This window comes from Puma concolor, chromosome E2 (assembly GCF_028749965.1).
Source record: "Puma concolor isolate L17-30 chromosome E2, mPumCon1.1.hap2, whole genome shotgun sequence".
NCBI lineage: Eukaryota > Metazoa > Chordata > Mammalia > Carnivora > Felidae > Puma > Puma concolor.
The window spans coordinates 61,962,735-61,976,676 of record NC_141681.1 but is presented as its reverse complement, the minus strand read 5'-3'; the positions used below and the strand labels follow the sequence as shown (position 1 = coordinate 61,976,676).

Below are 13,942 nucleotides of genomic sequence, written 5' to 3'. Positions count from 1 at the left end.
ATTCCAAGTAATTACAAGAAACATGGGCACCCTGTCCACAGGACTTGACAAAAGAAGGATGGACTGTTCTTCACATGCATCGAAATCACCTGGAGCTTGTTAAGACAGATTCTGGGACCTGACTCCCAGAGTGCCTGACTCAGTTGGTCCGCATTCAGGACTGATAAGATGCATTTCCTGTGGAGGTCCCCAGGTGACACTGAAGGTGAAGGTCCAAGGATCAAACTAGGAAAACCGGTGTTGTACGAAATCCAGCCTAGTTCTGGGCCAGAGTCCACTAAGGGAGGGAATTGGAGGTTCCAAGGGATAGACCAAGTTTTCTTACCCGCATCCTCTGAGTGTCTCTACGGTGAGGAAAGCAGATGGATGGCCATCTGGGATTGAGTCCCACACCCCCCCCCCCCACTGCTGTTGGACCCCGTTAGGGCTCCACCCACCAAAGCCAGTTAATCACTTGCTTCTTCTGCTCAAAACTTACTTCAAAAATACCCGTATGGCTCATTCTTTACCTCTTTCAAGTGTTATCTCAATGGACCTCTAATTAAGGAGAACCTCCTTCCCCCTTACTGTGCTATGTAATATATTCCATTGTCTTCTTGTTTTCGTTGTTTTACCACATGCTAACTTACTGTGTAACTTCATGATTTTCTTTCATATTACCTGCCTGTGTTCTTTGAAGAATGTTAGCTGCATGAAGACAATGTCTCTCTTGTGTCCCAAGGTCTCCCATTCACCTACAATACTACCTGAAACAGCAATTGCTCAACGAACATTTGTTAAAGCTGTGAATAAACAGGACACCTCAGCTTTGTGTTCATTTTTACAAATCTGGCTACTGTAAATATCCACTTCAACTCTCCTTCTGACCGAGCTGGTATTGCTTAATGTTTTTGAGAATTAAAGCCCTGATAAAAATTCTCTAATATATTAACTTTCTTCAAAGTTCCCTGATATTTCCCCAGAGCTATGTCTGATACTGTCTTGAATAACTGCATAAGCTTTACAACTAATTTTCTGAAATTTGCATTTTAAAACACTTTTGAGATAACCTCAATCCCCTGTGCAGAACTGTCCCTGAAATTACTGGAAGATAATAATCACCTTGCAGCACAGAGAGGAGATCATGGGACTCAAATGCCCCATCTCAGAGTTCAGATGCTCCCTTTATACCTTGACCTTTACTACATAGCAATAGTTGGGGTAAGAGAGAGAGGGTTTTGTGTTGCTCTCAGCCTATCAATAATGATGCAATCCGCTAGGAATGCCTGAGGTTTGGTATCACTTGTGGCGAGCCCCCATAGATATTTCCCTGGAGCCAGTGTTATGGCTGGACCACACCTCATGGTTTTTATTATGATTGCAGGATGCAATCAGGGAAAATGTTCAAGGAACTTTGCAAAACCAAGGTTAATTACTCACAGGTCGCAAAAGATACAAAGCACACCCAAGGGCCACACAAGGAGGTCGTAATTAGAGAGAAGGAGGGAGTTTGGACCTGGGGCTCTGCCTTGATTATGGTCATGAGCGGGCTGCCTAGGGTTTCACAGGCTCCCTCTTTATTGGAGAAGTTAAAACATAAGAGTGGGAATGAGGGCACAAAGGGAAAAACAGGGTCACTTCAATGGTCAGTTATTTAGGTTACCTGGGGCTTTATACCAGTTGTTTTACTAGTAGCTGTTATATAGCTGGCAATACACTTTCCAGATGCATGTGTTTGAAATTGATGTCTTGGCGATCAAAAGCTTATTGTCAGTCCCTTACACTACAGGGAGGGATGAATAGGTGGAGCACAAAGAATTTTTAGATCAGTGAAACTTCTCTATATGATATTATAATGGTGGATACTTGTCATTATACATTTGTCCAAGCCTATAGAATGTAAAACACCAAGAGTGAAACCTTACACAACTATGGGCTTTGGATGATAATGATATATCAATGAAGGTTCATAAATTGTAACAAATGTACCACTCTTGTAGGGGTATACTGGTAATGGGGGACCTTTGGAGGGAATGCAGAGATATAAGGGAAATCTGCTCAATTTTGGTATGATCCTAAAACTGGTATAAAAAATAAAGCCTATTACACACACACACACACACACACACACACACACACACACACACACACAAAGATAGCATTAGTTAAGTTGCTTTCATATTGAGATGTTTCTCAAATTGCTAAAAGAAATTGAGTACATCTTAGTCTATGGGGTAAAACATATGGATAACAAGTGTTTTTCAGTGTGTAGGACACAATCACTGATGATATAGGCAAGGGAGTTTTCTGTGGGATCCAGGCGCAGAGCTCCTGTTTGTCCACCGGCTTCAGTCTGACATCCTTCTTCCTTCCCTGTCACGCCCCCCATCACGACCGTCTATGGAGTCTTTCTAGGCTTCCTGTCCAAACATAATGAAACAACACCGAATAGCGCTTCAGGCCACAGCATTTGAAGAGCAATAATATAACGTTTCCAGCTATTCAAGGACCATTTTATGACTGAATGATTATGGGACGATAAGGCCATTTATGTTGCGTAGATCTGGGAGCATCTCACATGAGATTTTTAACCTCTGGGAGTATGCTGATTTGATGGAGTCTGAAACAATGTTTTTCCTCCGCCTTGACAACGGGCGAACCTCTTCCTCCCTTGAGGTAGGAGTCCCATTTTCCAGCTTCCCTCGCAGCGTCGCGCAGCCAAGGCTCTGGGTCAGGATAGAGAACGCGCTCTCCCGCCACCTCGCGAGCTCCAGGACCACATTACCCAGAAGATCGTGCGTCAAGAAGAGCCAATGACCGACCAGGACGAAGCATATCCGTGCGTGCGCATCGCGTGAGAGGGACTTCCGGCCCCTTGCCCGCGTTTTTGCGGTTCTTGGGGATCCCTGGCGCAGCGTTGAGACGCGCATGACACAACGGAGTAGGCATGGCAAGAGCCGTCGTCACAAACGAGACGCGGGCTACCGGCTCGGCGACGTTGCCGGTGCTGCTCTGCGCCGGGGCCCGGACAGGCACCGCCCGCCCGGGTGTCCGCTCCGCCCATAGAGTCCGATGGCGACGGCCGCGCGCAGGGACCCGGCTGAGGTAAACGCGTGGCCCGCGCCCCCCCCCCCCCCCCCCAGACCCTCCAGGCTCGAGCGCGGGGCGTCTGCTCGCGTCCCTGCGGCCCAGGTCCGGTGTCCGGGCCCGGGAGGTGCTCGCGGGCAGGGACCCCCGCGTCTGAGCGCCGGCGTGAAGGGGTGCGAGAACGGGCTGCTGGAGCGGGGCGGGCTGGTGCAGGGCTGCAGGGGGCGCCGAGGGAGAGGATTCGGGAGTGTGGGGGTCCGCCCTCTAACCTCGGGAAACAGAGGGTGTGCGGCGGGGGCACGGCGGTCAGGAGGATTGTCCCTTCATGTGAGGACTCTAGACGGCAAGGAGAGTTCTGGCCAAAGGAGGGACATGATTTCCATTAGGGTTTTAAAACTCCCCCAGGTCGGGGCGCCTGGGTGGCGCAGTCGGTTAAGCGTCCGACTTCAGCCAGGTCACGATCTCGCGGTCCGTGAGTTCGAGCCCCGCGTCAGGCTCTGGGCTGATGGCTCAGAGCCTGGAGCCTGTTTCCGATTCTGTGTCTCCCTCTCTCTCTGCCCCTCCCCCGTTCATGCTCTGTCTCTCTCTGTCCCAAAAATAAATAAACGTTGAAAAAAATTTTTTTAAAAAAAATAAAACTCCCCCAGGCAGTTCAAAGGAAGAGCAGATTGGAGGAGGGTTCGTTGAGACCCTGGGAGGGTGGATCTTTGTGCAAGGTCCCACAGCTGCTAAAAGGCCATACTGAGCACTGACGCCCAGTGGTTAGACAGCCAGTCTGAGGTCACTTGGCTTCAGGACCTGGGAGGGGTAGAGAAGGGCATGAGCCCATCCACCTCCCTTTCCACCACCGTCGCATAACACCTGCCTTTTCCCGCAGAGTTCCAGGGCTGCAGAAATACTTAGGGAACCAACACAGGTATGTAGAGGGGGCCCTGATCCCTTACTGGCCCTGAATGCCACTCAGATGGCAGTCCTGGGACTCTTATGTGCCATTTTCCTAGTCCTTGGGTCTGGGGACCCTAGAGAAACCCCATCTCAGGGTTCTGAGCTCATGACAGGGGTTATACGCAGGTGTTCCATTCCTGTCAGCTAACATGAAGGAGTGTGTGGAGTTAACCCAGGGTCAGGTACCAGGAAGTGCAAATACATAAAGGTAAAGCTGAGCTCAGGGTGTTCAGGAACCACGTGTCTCCTTTTCTGATATGAACAAAGAGCAGGTGTCAGGATGGGAATGACTGTCTGAAAAGTTGAGTGTGAATTCTGGAGGTAGTGGGAGGTTTGGGCCAGAGGAGAGAGGTAATGTTAGCAAGGTGGAAACAGTCTCCTTCTGACTGTAAAGTGGAGAACAGACCATGGGAATGAGAGAGGAGCAAGGAAAGCCAGGGTGGAAGCTACTACTATAGTCTAGGTGAGGGTTAATGGACCGGGGCTGTGGTTTAGGGTGGTTGCATTTCTGGATGCGGCCGTGGGATACAAGTTTTAAAACAGGGAAACTGGGTTTTCTCATGTGGGTGGTGAGGGAGGCAAACGGAGATATCAGGGATAACCCCAGAGTGATTGATCTTCGCACCTGTAGGGATGGAAGTTCCAACTGAGATGAGGAAGTTGGTAGTAGGAATAATATTCACTGGGGATATCAGGAGCTTTGTTTTGGTCACGTTAGGAGTCTGAGGTATTTCAGAGATCACTTAGTGGAGGCATCGAATTGGCATCTAGAAACGCAAGTTGGGAAATCAAAAGAGGGGTTCAAATTGAAGACATTCAAAATGTGGTAGTTACTCTATGGGCCCAAGTAAGTAACCTGTGGTTACATTTAGGAGATATAATCTTCATATTCATGTTCATGAAGCTGTTTATGGGCCAGGAGGTGGAGGGTAGAGACTGAGCACTAGGTCTCTTGCTTGGGACCTGAGTGACGGCATTGGAATTCTTAAATGCAGGTGAGGGAGGTATGTGGCACTTAAGGTAGGGTGTATCAGACAGACTAGTCTAGCAGGTGGCTGAGGCTTCCAGGATAAGAGTGGACATGAAGACGTAGCGGGAAGGGGTAATTGAGGCAAGATGTCACTCAGGCCAGAGCTCTTGTTTATTCACGTCTCTGTGGATCCACCAAGATTTGTGAGGATTTGGTGGGGGCTGGGATGTTTCATTCAGCCTGGTGGGTATGATCAGGGGCAAATATATGGTCATCGGTGAGAATCAGTAGGACTGGGGTGGGTTATACATGGACTGGGCTCTGAATGAGGGTTAGGTGGACACAGAAGGTTGTCATTGCCGAGGAGACAGCCTGTGCAGCACAGAAATGGAAGAGGGCCCTGGGTATTGAGACCCACAACTGATTCTGTGTGGCTGAGTCTCAGTAGGGAGGCTTTCATAGAAGGATTAGGTGTTTCCAACTCTAGTGGGAGCCATGGGCGTTCTTGGCTTGTATTGGGTTCTGTTAGAATTTTCCAAGTAGCTCTGGATGTTTTCTGTTAAGTTCATTTTATGGCTTAAAATGAAGGCCCATTTTAAAAAAAAATTTTTTTTTTCAACGTTTATTTATTTTTGGGACAGAGAGAGACAGAGCATGAACGGGGGAGGGGCAGAGAGAGAGGCAGACACAGAATCAGAAACAGTCTCCAGGCTCTGAGCCATCAGCCCAGAGCCTGACGCGGGGCTCGAACTCACGGACCGCGAGATCGTGACCTGGCTGAAGTCGGACGCTTAACCGACTGCGCCACCCAGGCACCCCTGAAGGCCCATTTTTATGTGCTGCCTTGACACCTGTTGAAGCCCCAAGTGGCTGATGTGGCCAAGAGTGTATTCTTGGGTAAAGTGTCCTAGCCAGGCATCCCTTTTCATCGAGAGGACCAGAGCACTTCCTGCTTCGGCCTTTGAAGTGGGCTTCACTTGTCTACCAGCCCATGGAGTTATTCACACAAGCCGTTCACATCATCCTGTGGGAACCAGATGGTACCCCAACTCTTGATCTTGTGAGACTTGCATCTCACAGCCCCTGGTCGTTCACTCTTTTCTAGTATACAGCATTCACATGGCCCTGTAAGGCGTGTGGTGTCCTCCCCTCTGGGCTGTGAATATATGTAGTAAACTGCTGTTGATCTCATCTGTCCAGTGTCCGGTACTTTGTGTTTGGCCGTCCCCATAAGCCTAGGACAGGAATTCTCAAACAAAAGTGACTTATAGGGAGGCCAAGGAGATACCTGTGCCACGTGGCATTGTGCCACCAGTGTCCAGGAACATGAGGCTGTGCATTCTGAAGAATACTTGGAGAGGGAGTATGTCTGAAGGTCCCAGGGCCCTAGGAATGACACTTACACGACAGATCATATCCGGGTGGAGGAGTAGCTTGACAGAAGTGGGTGCATTCATCCACCCAGGACCACAGCTCAGACATCTGTTCACCTGTGTGTTGTTGCTGATGATCGGACCTCATGACTCATGAGCCCACGAGTAACTAGCAGTGCAAGCTGTCCCAAGGCCTGGTTTGTTTCCTAGGTTGGAGGCTTGGGAGGAGGGTGATCTTGGGGTAGATGTGTACAGGAGGGATTGGGTACTCAGGAGAAGGGCTCTTGCTGGTTTCATCTGTCACCATCATGACAGGACACTGTGACTTTTGAAGACGTGGCTGTGTACCTGTCCTGGCTGGAGTGGGGTCTCCTTGATGAGTTTCAGAGACACTTATACCACAATGTGATGCTGGAAAACTTTGAACTTACAGTCTTTCTGGATAAGGCCCTCACACCACCCCTGTACCCTTAGATGTTCTCTGCTCTTCCCCTTTTTCCCAGGGGCTCGTCTGTGCTTCCTGTATCAGGACCATGGACACTGCTTCTTGCCCCAGCTCCCCAAGTATGTGCTATGGCTGGTAAGGCTGAGGTATGTGCACTGCCCTCTCCTGCAGCAGTCCCAGCATGGGGTCAGGCATCTAGCAGTCACTGTAGTTGATTCTACTTCGCTTGCCCTCTTCCTGGCCTGTGACTTTGTACAGATCCGAGGCACCAGAATACACCAGCGGCTACTTCTTTCCTCTAGCTGACATTTCTTCATGCCTGCTGTGCCAGGAATTGCTAACACTGACACGGTTACGGCTGTCTTGCGAGACACTTCTGAAGTTTTCTGTAATCGGTTTCGCCTCCTGTGGTCTATCACATGCTGAGTTGTGGCCCAGTACCGTCTGCTCTTTTGTAAGGTCTTTCCCTTCGTAGTTGCGTTACACAGGTGCCATGTATTTGCTCATCTGGGGAGGGTGGAGAACCTTTAAGCAGTTCACAAACGGCTGTTCAGCCACAGCAACATGGGTTCAGGGAGACCCTGATCTTGAGCGGGGGTGCCTGGGTGAGGGTATAACACCGGGGCTGCGTTGAAACTGCAGCAAGAGTCTCTGCTCTGTGATTGGTGTTTTGGTGCCGGCGAGTACTTCTCATGTCTGCTGTTTCTTCCCCAGTCTCGATGCTTGGCCTCCTTGTCAGCTCTGCATGTCACTTCCGCTCTCACGTCCTGTGCGGGACCAATCTGTCCCTTTTAGGACTCTGTCTTACCGACTTCCCTCGCTGCTTCCTTCTGCAGTGCTTCGCGGCATCGACCGCTCCGTATTGTGTCATGAGGCGTGCATGTGTCTTCAAATAGTACTTGACCATGAGCTGCTCTGTCGCGGTTGGAGTTTCTTGGTCCTGGACGTACCCTTCTTCATAGTGGTGACATGTCACTGGTAACAAGGGCCTGCTGAAGCTCTTTGTGGAGAAACCGGTTATAGACCCTGCTCTCCTGCACGTCACACATCGTAGCCATGTCCCTCGCCATTGGACCCCTTCCCCGTGTTCTGCTCTTTATTTCCTTGCAACAGAGCAGCTCTGTCCTCAGCCTGAGCCGATTCGGGTTCTGTAGACAATCCCTGGACTTGTCCTGAGTTTGTCAAACACATTCTTGTGCGTGGGCGGTCCCCCCAACCGCAGTAAGCATGGATCTTCCTCATTTGGTTCCTTTCAGGTGGTTGGTGTGGAGGAGACCATGAGGAGGAGCATTTCTGTAGGCATGCCACAGGTGAGGACTCCAAGGCAGGTGTGTCTGCCCAGAAGGCCTGCTCCTAGGAGATACGAAGCCTCGTCTCGAGGGACATTTATGTGCACCAGGGAGCACATACCACATGGAGGCTGTACACCCATGGGGCAGGTGGGCAGTGAATGTTTTATTGCAGACCTCCTGTAGCACCAGAAGCAGCACATTGGAGAGAAACACTTGCGGAGCAGAGTCTCATTTGTGAAGAGCTGCAGGTTCTGTGTCCCAGAAGCGCTTTACCTACATGGCGAGGCGGGGCCGGGGGGGAGTAGGGAAGGACCTCAGAAATGACTTCTTGAGCAGCTCAGTGTCTCTTCGATGTAAGTGCCTCCCATTGTGGAGAAGCCCAAGAGAGTACCGAGTGTGCAGTGGCCTCATGTGGTATGAAAACTCATTCAAAACGGAGGACGCATGAAAGCTTTCAAGAACAGATACACATCTGTCCAACACCAGAGACCGCTCTAGAGAAGGACCTTCCATGTGTGGTGCGTGTTCCATGTGTGGAAGTCTTGCAGCAGAAGGCACCGCCTCAGTCACCATTGGAGAGGTCACACTGGAAGAGGGCCTCAGGGGTGCAGGGAACGGGGGAGATTATTTAGCAAGGTCAACCTCACTGAGCATCACAGAGGTTACACTGGACAAAGGCCTTGTTTGTGCAGGGAATGTGGGCACCTCTTTACTTATAGATCCAGTCTCTTGAACCTGAGGTTTCATACTGAATCCAGGCCTCACGGGTGCGGGGAATGGGGGAAATCTTGTAGCCAGAGTTCTGTGCTCCTTCAGCATCAGCATTCATGCTGGAGAAGGCCTTTTGAGGACAGGGAATATGGGAAATCCTTTAACTGAAGCTCTGTGCTCCTTCAGCATCAGAAAGCTCACACTGGCTGGAGGCTTCCTGCGTGTGCGGAGTACTCAGGTGGACGCCCCGTCTCACTGAGCACCCAGAAAGTCACATGGGAAACTTAGGTCATTACCGTAGATGTGCAGGGGATGTGCGATCTCTGTACTGCTGAGAACCCTGGAGGTGGTCCCTTGTGAGGGATCTAAATTCCACCTGAATTTAAACTCCTACATCTGAACAGCCACCAAATTCCAGGTATGTGCAAGGTATGTTTTCTTTTTTCATTAAAAAAAAAAAAAGAAACTTTTAATGTTTATTTTATTTTTGAGAGAGAGAGAGAGAGTGCAAGCAGGGGAGGGACAGAGAGGGAGGCAGACGCAGAATCTGAAGCAGGCTCTAGGCTCTGAACTGTCAGCACAGAGCCTGATGTGGAGCTCGAACTCAATGTGGGGCTCAAACTCCCCAACCGTGAGACCGTGACCAGAGCCGTAGTCAGATGCTTAAATGACTGAGCCACCCAGGTACCTCTGGGAGAGGTAGTTTTAAAATCTGCCTTTGCCAGATTTATGCCCCCCAGTTCTGTTGCTGAACCTGTTCTACGTCTACCCTGTGGAAGGTGCCCATGGTATGTATCATTCACTAACTACATTGTGTTCAGGGAAGTAGCACTTTCCTGTTGGTGGAAGGGTGTCTGAGAAGCCTGAGCTTTCATTCCTTTCTCATTTCCTTCTCTCTGATGATTTAGGCCATGGATCTGATCCAGTTTGGGCCTGGAAGACTTTGCTCATGACTTGAAAACAGACTTCCTTTTTCAGGGATGTTATTGGTCTCACATGACTTTTTTTTTTTAATGCTTATTTATTTATTTAAATCATTTATTATTATTATTTGATTTACATCCAAGTTAGTTAGCATATAGTGCAACAGTGATTTCAGGAGTAGATTCCTTAATGCCCCTTACCCATTTAACCTATCCCCTCTCCCACAACCCCTCCAGTAACCCTCTGTTCTCCATATTTAAGAGTCTCTTCTGTTTTGTCCCCCTCCCTGTTTTTATATTATTTTTGCTTCCCTTACCTTGTGTTCATCTGTTCTGTGTCTTAAAGTCCTCATATGAATGAAGTCATATGATGTTTGTCTTTCTCTGACTAATTTCATTTAGCATAATACCCTCTAGTTCCATCCACATAGTTGCAAATGGCAAGATTTCATTCCTTTCTGATTGCCGAGTAATACTCCATTGTATATAAATACTACATCTTCTTTGTTCACTCATCTGTCGATGGATATGTGGGCTCTTTCCATACTTTGGCTATTGTCAATAGCACTGCTATAAACATTGGGGTGCATGTGTCCCTTTGAAACAGCATACCTGTATCCCTTGGATAAATACCTAGTAGTGCAACTGCTGGGTCATAGGGTAGTTCTATTTTTAATTTTTTGAGGAACCTCCATACTGTTTTGCAGAGTGGCTGCACCAGTTTGCATTCCCACCAGCAGCGCAAAAGAGATCCTCTTTCTCCTTTCCAACATCTTTTGTTGCCTGAGTTGTTAATATTAGCCACTCTGATAGGTATGAGGTGGTTTTGCTTTGTATTTCCCTGATGATGAGTGATGTTGAGCATTTTTTCATGTGTCGGTTGGCCATCTGGATGTCTTCTTTGGAGAAGTGTCTACTCATGTCTTTTGCCCATTTCATCACTGGATTATTTGGTTTTTGGGTGTTGAGTTTGATAAGTTCTTTATAGATTTTGGATACTAACCCTTTATCTGATATGTCATTTGCAAATATCTTCTCCCATTCTGTCAGTTGCCTTCTAGTTTTGCTGAATGTTTCCTTCACTATGTAGAAGTTTTTTATTTTGTTGAGGTCCCAATAGTTCATTTTTGCTTTGGTTTCCTTGGCCTCTGAAGACGTGTTGAGTAAGAAGTTGCTGTGGCCAAGATTAAAGAGGTTTTTGCCTGCTTTCTCCTCAAGGATTTTGATGGCTTCCTGTCTTCCATCCATTTTGAGTATTTTTGTGTATGGTGTAAGAAACTGGTCCAGGTTCATTCTTTTGCATGTCGCTGTCCAGTTTTCCCAGTACCACTTGCTGAAGAGACTGTCTTTAATCCATTGGATATTCTTTCCTGCTTTGTCAAAGATTAGTTGGCCATATGTTTGTATGTCCATTTCTGGGTTCTCTATTCTGTTCCATTGATCTGAATGTCTGTTTTTGTGCCAGTGTTTGTTTATTTTTGGGAAAGAGAGTGAGTGCATGTGCATAAACTGGGGAGAGGCAGTGAAAGGGAGGGGGACAGTATCTGAAGAGGGCCATGTGCTGACAGCAGAGAGCCTACACAGGGCTCGAACTCAGGAACTGTGAGATCGTGACCTGAGCTGAAGTCAGTTGCTCAACCAATTGACCCACCCACATGTCCCCTTCATGTGGCTCTCGTGATGGAATTTTCCAGCCTCCAAAGCACAAACCTGGGAACAGCCTGCCTTCCACTGTTCTGGTTTGTGTGATGAAGGCCTTATTTCAGGCACCTTTAATCTTGGGGGTTCCAGTCCCTGTGTTTGTGGCGGCTTGAAAACAACCTTTTGAGCTGTTCTGCTGAGAACAGTTGAGTTGTGCCAGCATGAAGGTGTGACCGGCTTTTGTTGGGATTCCAAATTTGGCGCACCTCAGATGGGATAATATTACAGCAGAATACGTGTAGCTCTCTCCTTTTGGCCTAGTTTGTGTTGCTGCTCTTAGCCTCCCGGAAAGACTGCAGGGCCTTATGGTCCTTATATGTAGCTTCGATGTTGTGGTGTTTTGTCGGTTCAGAGGTCAGCCTGAGGAAGAGACCATTGTGACAACGTCTGGTGTTTGTGGGAGTAACAGAGTATTCTGTTACTCATTCATAGGGGATGTTGCGCTTTGCTCAGCACTGGTAAGGGAAATCTGTTCCACAGATTCCTGCAAAGGAGCATGTGCCCTGGTGTCCAGAATTCTTTAGGTTAGTGGTACCGGTTGAAAGATTGTAGGGGGATGGGGCTCCTGGTGACTCAGTTGGTTAAATATCTGACTCTTGATTTCAGCTCAGGTCGTGATCTCACGGTTGTGGGATATAGCCCCATATCGGGCTCTGCACAGACACCGTGGAGCCTGCTTGGGATTCTCTCTCTCTCTCTCTCTCTCTCTCAAAATAAGTAAATAAACATTTTAAAGAAAAATTATAGGGGTACTCATAATTATTATAAAAGACTTGACTTATAGGGAGTGAGGAGACTACAACAGACTGGTTGGATTGTGCCTCTTCTAAAAGAGCGTCCACGACGTTTAGTTCCTGTGGCTGTGAAGGATGAGAATCCGAAATTCTCAGGATTTCCAGAAGAGTATATCTTGTGTAGCTGAGGGCCTGTCAGAAAGAATAATCTGAAGGTTTTACGAATCTTACAGCTCTTTTTGGGCTATCGCAAGGCTGTTGCTGTGCAGGGAGGAAAGCTGGGGGCAGGGAGGGGTAGAGAGAAAGGAGATGTCTTGGTCAGTGATGTGGCCTTTGTGCCTCAGACTGCAGTCCTTTTGAATCAAGTGGAAATGTCTTTCATTGCTCACCAATATTCGTTATCACTGAGGAGGGCATCTGCTCCAGGAGCATGAGGAGAGATGGTGGAGTGGATATTGGAGGATTTTACAAAATAGTAGGAAGTCCAGATTTTTATTTCAAACCATGTTTCTAAAGCTTTGATAAGGTGTAGATGGCATGCAGTAAACTGTACAACTAAATAACCCAGGAAACCCCTCACTGTCATGATAATGGACCTGCCCATCACGCCCATATCTATAATGATGCCTTTCTCTCTCTCTCTCTCTCTCTCTCTCTCTCTCTCTCTCTCTCTCCCCCCCCCCCCCCCCCCCTTCTTTCTCTCTCTCTCGCTTGCCTGCCTGTCAGGCAACCATTGGTTTACTTTCCTTTATAACAGATTAATTTGCATTGTCTGGAATTCTACATGATTGAAGTAATACATTGTTTACCCTTTTTCTTTTACTGCCATGGATGCCCTCTGCAGAATGTTTATTTTCAGATTCAGCAATGATACTTACATGATCGTTCATTATTTTTATATTACTGAGAGTATGATGTTCTATGAACTACCACTATTTGTATTTTCATTCGTCTCTTTATGGATATTGACTTCTTTCCAGTTTGGGTGGTTACAAATAAAATTGCTAGACATTTTAATACAATTCTTTATGTGGCTGTGTTTCATTTCTCTTGTGTTAGTACTTCAGAGTGCAATGCTGCAGTCACAGGTTAGGTGAATGTCTTAGCTTTTTAATAAATGTCAAAACTGGGGGCGCCTGAGTGGTGCAGTCGGTTAAGCGTCCGACTTCAGCCAGGTCACAATCTCGCGGTCCGTGAGTTCGAGCCCCGCGTCAGGCTCTGGGCTGATGGCTTGGAGCCTGGAGCCTGTTTCCGATTCTGTGTCTCCCTCTCTCTCTGCCCCTCCCCCGTTCATGCTCTGTCTCTCTCTGTCCCAAAAATAAATAAACGTTAAAAAAAAAAAAATGTCAAAACTGGTCTAAAATGGTTCTCTCGGGGTGCCTGGGTGGCTCAGTTGGTTGAGCATTGGTCATGATCTTGCAGTTCGTGGGACTGTGTCGAACTCTGTGCTGACAGTTCAGAGCCTGGAGCCTTGCTTCCGATTCTGTGTCTCCCTCTCTCTGCCCTTCCCCTGCTTGTGCTCTGTCTCTGTCTCTCTCTCAAACAATAAACATTAAAAAAATGGTTCTCTCTACTTGCGGTGTATGAGACTTCTGGTTCCTCTATATCCTTGCCAGTAGTAGATACAGTTTTTAAAAATTTTGACCCCTTTAATGAATATTTAGCAGTATTTCACTGTGGTTTTAGGTGAATTTCCCTGATGTTTCATGATGTTGAACATTTTTTCATTTGTATATTTGCCAGATACATGTCGTCTTTGGTATAATGTTGGTTCATATCTTT

At 47.8% G+C, this 13,942-nt stretch overlaps 1 protein-coding gene across 3 annotated transcripts; it reads left to right on the top strand.

The window, feature by feature from the left end:
* Positions 1-2,819: 2,819 nt before the first annotated feature.
* LOC147573903 (uncharacterized) lies at positions 2,820-8,303 on the top strand. Of its 3 annotated transcripts, none has more exons than XM_086688528.1 (4): positions 2,820-3,084; positions 3,944-3,982; positions 6,858-6,945; positions 7,514-8,031. In XM_086688528.1, exons 1-4 carry the CDS (start codon positions 2,927-2,929, stop codon positions 7,592-7,594), a joined length of 366 nt encoding a protein of 121 aa, XP_086544654.1. In that variant the 5' UTR covers positions 2,820-2,926; the 3' UTR covers positions 7,595-8,031. The 3 variants fall into 3 exon arrangements, 2 of the variants coding, with proteins under 2 accessions (XP_086544654.1, XP_086544652.1); XM_086688526.1 differs by lacking the exon at positions 7,514-8,031 and adding an exon at positions 8,056-8,303 and having other exon boundaries at positions 2,830-3,084; XR_015244461.1 differs by lacking the exons at positions 3,944-3,982; positions 7,514-8,031 and adding an exon at positions 8,056-8,303 and having other exon boundaries at positions 2,824-3,084.
* The last annotated feature ends 5,639 nt before the right edge of the window (positions 8,304-13,942 follow it).